Raw genomic sequence first — 3,980 nt, 5'->3', positions numbered from 1 at the left:
TGTTTGGTTTATCTTCCCCAAAGTGACCTGTCTGGGTTTTCTTTTCTCGTGGGCCCACTGTAGGTTTCTGGAAGAAGTTGACTGCCCGAAAGGAAACTACAAACCATGAAAATCGCTTTGAGGTGACCAATAAGCCCAGTGGACCCTTGCTCCTCCTGAGGTGGATCTGAGCTTTAAGAACTGTAACTTCAGGTAATCAATCACACCCCCCCACCCCCCACCTGCTATCATCGGCAGCTTTCATGGTAGTTTTTGTTAGGAAGGGTGATTCCTCCCGGGAGCCCCTGGAACTTGGGCTAGTCCACCTCAGGTGCTTGTCTGTTCACAAAGAGGCAGCGGGAGCTACACGCGGCACCCTGCGTCTGACCTGCAGCCCAGAGGTCCGAGACCCTGTCCAGCCTCCGAGACCCGGAGGGTAGGACTCTGTGCTCCTCCCTGGCCTACTTCTCTTACTGTCGGTAATAATGAGAACTATCATGGCAGCCACCGTCAAGGCCTTTGATATGATTAAACGATTATAACTTGCTTCTCAAGGAATGCATTAGAATAAGGAATTCTGAAGATGAAAAGTATTAAGAGGGAAAACGGTTTGTTCTACCAAATATTAAAATGTATTATAAAGCCACAATAATAAATAGTGTAGTACAGACTGGAAGTAACTAGGTCAAAGGAACAGAATAGGACAATAAATCAATAAAGGTGGCCTTTCACATGATGGGTAACAGAAGGTCTGGTATGGTAAATGGTGTTGGCACAGCTCTCTACCCATTGGAGGGAAAGAAGAATGATGTTCCAACCACAGGTAGTGCACCAAAAGTAATTTCCAAATGGATAAAGAGCTAAATTAATAAAACTACAAAAATAGTAGTAAAGAGAAAAGGCTTTTTTTTTAAATGTCACTTTTAATATCACATACAAATACTGGAAGAGTTAAAAGTCCAAAGGGGGGCTGATACTTATGACCTCGGTGACAAACAAGAGTGAATATTCCTAACATACAAGCTTATTTATTCATTTAACATCTATTTATTGGATAGTTACTATATGCTAGAAAGTGTTCTAGCCTGCTAGGGTGTAAGCCGTGAACTGAACAGAATCCTTGCTCTTCTGACGCTTGTAGTCTGATGGAGAGGAAGCTAGTAAATAGATTATTGATAAGGATCATGAGAAAAAATGAAGCAGGTTGGGGCAGTTAGAGGGAATTGGTGCTGGACATTCAGGGAAGCTTCGCTGCCGAAGTGACATTTGAGTAGAAATCTATAAAAGAGAACAGGAAAAGTGGTTGAATTTGATGTTTTGTAGAAAAGTGAGCTACTGGGATTTTTCTGTTGGATCTGGTGCAGGCTGTGAAAGGAAGCAAGGAGGCTGAATGGCTTCTGGGTTGGGGGCCTGAGCGTTGAGAAGGATCGAAGCATCACAAGGGAGCCTGGCTTGGGAGGACCAGGGGTGTGGTTTGGGTGTTTCAGTTTGAGGTCTCTCTTGTATATTCAAAGGGAGACCTCAGGGAAACGGTGGTCTAAGTTTGGAATTCAGGAGAGGTCCAGGCTGGAGGTAGACATTTGGGAGTTCTCCTAGCTTCGATCATATTTGAAGTGGCGAAACTTCACAGATCTCTTAGGGAGTGGGTATAAACAGGAAGTGTGATGACATCCACAGGACACTAATGTAGAGGTGAGAGGAGGAGGAGGGACCAGCAAAAGACCCCATCAAAGGTTGAAGTGGGAGGGGACAATGAGAAGGTGGCCTCTCCAAAGGCGAGAGACAAGGAGGAGGGACAGATGAGCTCCAGCACGTGTTGGGATGGAGCACGTAGGGACGGATGGAGGACCAGCCAGTGGATTTAGCAACAAGGAGTTCACTGGGGAACCTAATAGGGGCTGTTTTTTTGGAATGATGGGGTCAAAAGCCCAGTTTGAGTTGGTTTATAGCGAGTAAGGGGAAAGGAATTGGAAACTGAGAAATGAAGTAGTGACTAGAAGGGAGTGGACTTCAACAAAGTGTTTGTTTTTTCTCCAAGAGGAGAGTTGTGTGTTTTTATCCAAACGAGAGTCATCCAGTAGACTGGGGACAGCAGATGGTGCAGGGTCAAAGGCAGAGAAAGACTTCCAGAGTGCTGGTCTTAACTAGTGAGAGGATGGAGTCTCCACCCGGGGGTGGGGGGATGGGAATCCTAAGCAGTGGCATCTAGGTGGGCCAGTGAAGTAGAACAGAAAGTATCAGCTGAGTGTGCGGATGGGGACAAAAGAGCAGGTATGACGTTCTCGGGAGCGGAGCAGGGGACTCCAGGGCCACCAGCAGCACTGGTGTCAGAGGTGAGAGGTTGTGGGTTGAAAGTGAGAGCAGCTAGTTGATTATGTGCTTTTCTCCCACCAGGTTCAGGTGCCCTGGTGAACATGAGTTAGGAGGCCCATCCATACTGAAGACAATATGGTAGAAAAACAGGACATGAGTGGGCACAAAGGAAACCAGAGAAATGCCTATAAACATAGGGACACCATCCATAATCATTTAAAAATGCAAGTAAAAACCAATGGGGATTTGTTTTTTCCTTCAGAGTGACAGGAGCTCTTGTTGGGGATATAAATGACTGGAGCTTTTCCGCAGCACAGCATTCCAGAATGTACCCAGACATACTACGTGTGTTCCCTTCTGTCGTGCTCTTAGACATTTGTCCTAAGAGCTCATAGCTCAAGTAGCTGGGGATAGAGCACAAAGATGTTCCCTCCAGCAGTGGCCCCGAAAGTGAAAAGGTGGCCCACACCTAACCCTGGTGCACTGATCTGTGGCCCTGACAGACATCATGGAAACAAGCTCACAGTCTCCCCTCTTGGTTTGCAGATGAAGAAACTTGAGCCCAGGGAGAGGGAGTGAGCGCCCTGGTCACGTGGTCTGGAGCTCGGCCCCGTCTGCGGGCAGTGCACGGCCCTCTTCAACTTGGTTTGGACTTGGAGTCCCTTGCAAGGTACTTAGCCTCTTTTTTGGGCCAGCTTACTCCACACTTTTGCACTGCGAATTCTCGAGATATTTTGCAAAGTTTTCTACGATGACTTTCTGTCGTTATGCAGCTTTTCCTTGCAGGGGAGGGGGGCACCAAAGATAGTCAGGAAAGATGTGACAGACTTTGCCTGGCCCGGTGATAGAGAGGGACCGTGTTTTCCTGACACCCAAGGAGACTTCGAGTCTGAGAAAGGATATTTTCTTCTTTCCTCTGACTTTTATGAAATTGTAACAAAAATACAAAGATAACAAGTAAATCCTGCCTATTTTGTTGGATTGGACGAAAATAGAACTGTCAAGGCTGGTCCCCTCCAAGGGAGGAGCACAGGCTGGAACTCCTAACATCTTGGGTTCTGGTCGGTTCTTACCTGCCCTAGCATGGGAGAAGCCACCCAGTTTCTCTGAGCTTTGTGTCTTCGCCAGAAAAATGAGCAGGTTAACCTAAGTTTTCTACGATCCCTCCTAAAGTCTGAACGATGCTCTTTCCTTTCTGCCGCGTCCCTGTTCCAGCTGGCTGGGTGAGAGCTGTCAGTGTGATAAACAAGCACCCGACCCTCCGCAAGACCACCCTGGCCACCACCACGTTAGAAGAGCACGTGGCAACAAATGCACCTTTGTGCCTCCTTGTGCTAGGTCCAGACCTCCGATGGCCGACCAGAGAATGGACATTTCTTCAACAATCAGTGACTTCATGTCCCCGGGCACCACCGACCTCCTCTCCAGCCCCCTGGGCCCCAGCGGCACGGATTGCAACCGCAAGCGGAAAGGCAGCTCCACCGACTACCAGTAAGCCCTTCAGGGTTCAAGTTCCTCTGGCTAAATTTGGTGTCTGTTCCCGGAACATCGAGGGGCCAGCTACCCTTCCTCCTGGAAGAAGGGATCCTCTTTGTGCAAAGGGATGGAAATGAAAGATCCAAGTCTAGGTGGCTGCACATTGGGTTGTTTTTTTTTTAACCCCACCCCCACCCTCCCCACCCCCACCC

At 48.1% G+C, this 3,980-nt stretch overlaps 1 protein-coding gene across 1 annotated transcript in view; it reads left to right on the top strand.

Moving 5' to 3' along the window:
* The window catches only part of BMAL1 (basic helix-loop-helix ARNT like 1), a 70,894-nt gene that overhangs the window by 35,248 nt on the left and 31,666 nt on the right, over positions 1–3,980 (top strand). Inside the window, exons 2-4 of the mRNA XM_077761169.1 lie at positions 64–192; positions 2,839–2,962; positions 3,508–3,783. Coding sequence (XP_077617295.1) covers positions 3,644–3,783 — 140 coding nt within the window. The 5' untranslated portion in view covers positions 64–192; positions 2,839–2,962; positions 3,508–3,643. The remainder of the gene's footprint in view (positions 1–63; positions 193–2,838; positions 2,963–3,507; positions 3,784–3,980) is intronic.

Source organism: Crocuta crocuta, unplaced genomic scaffold (genome assembly GCF_008692635.1).
Source record: "Crocuta crocuta isolate KB4526 unplaced genomic scaffold, BGI_CrCroc_1.0 scaffold233, whole genome shotgun sequence".
Lineage (NCBI taxonomy): Eukaryota > Metazoa > Chordata > Mammalia > Carnivora > Hyaenidae > Crocuta > Crocuta crocuta.
The sequence above is the reverse complement of the archived record's forward strand: the minus strand, read 5'-3'. Positions and strand labels throughout refer to the sequence as shown.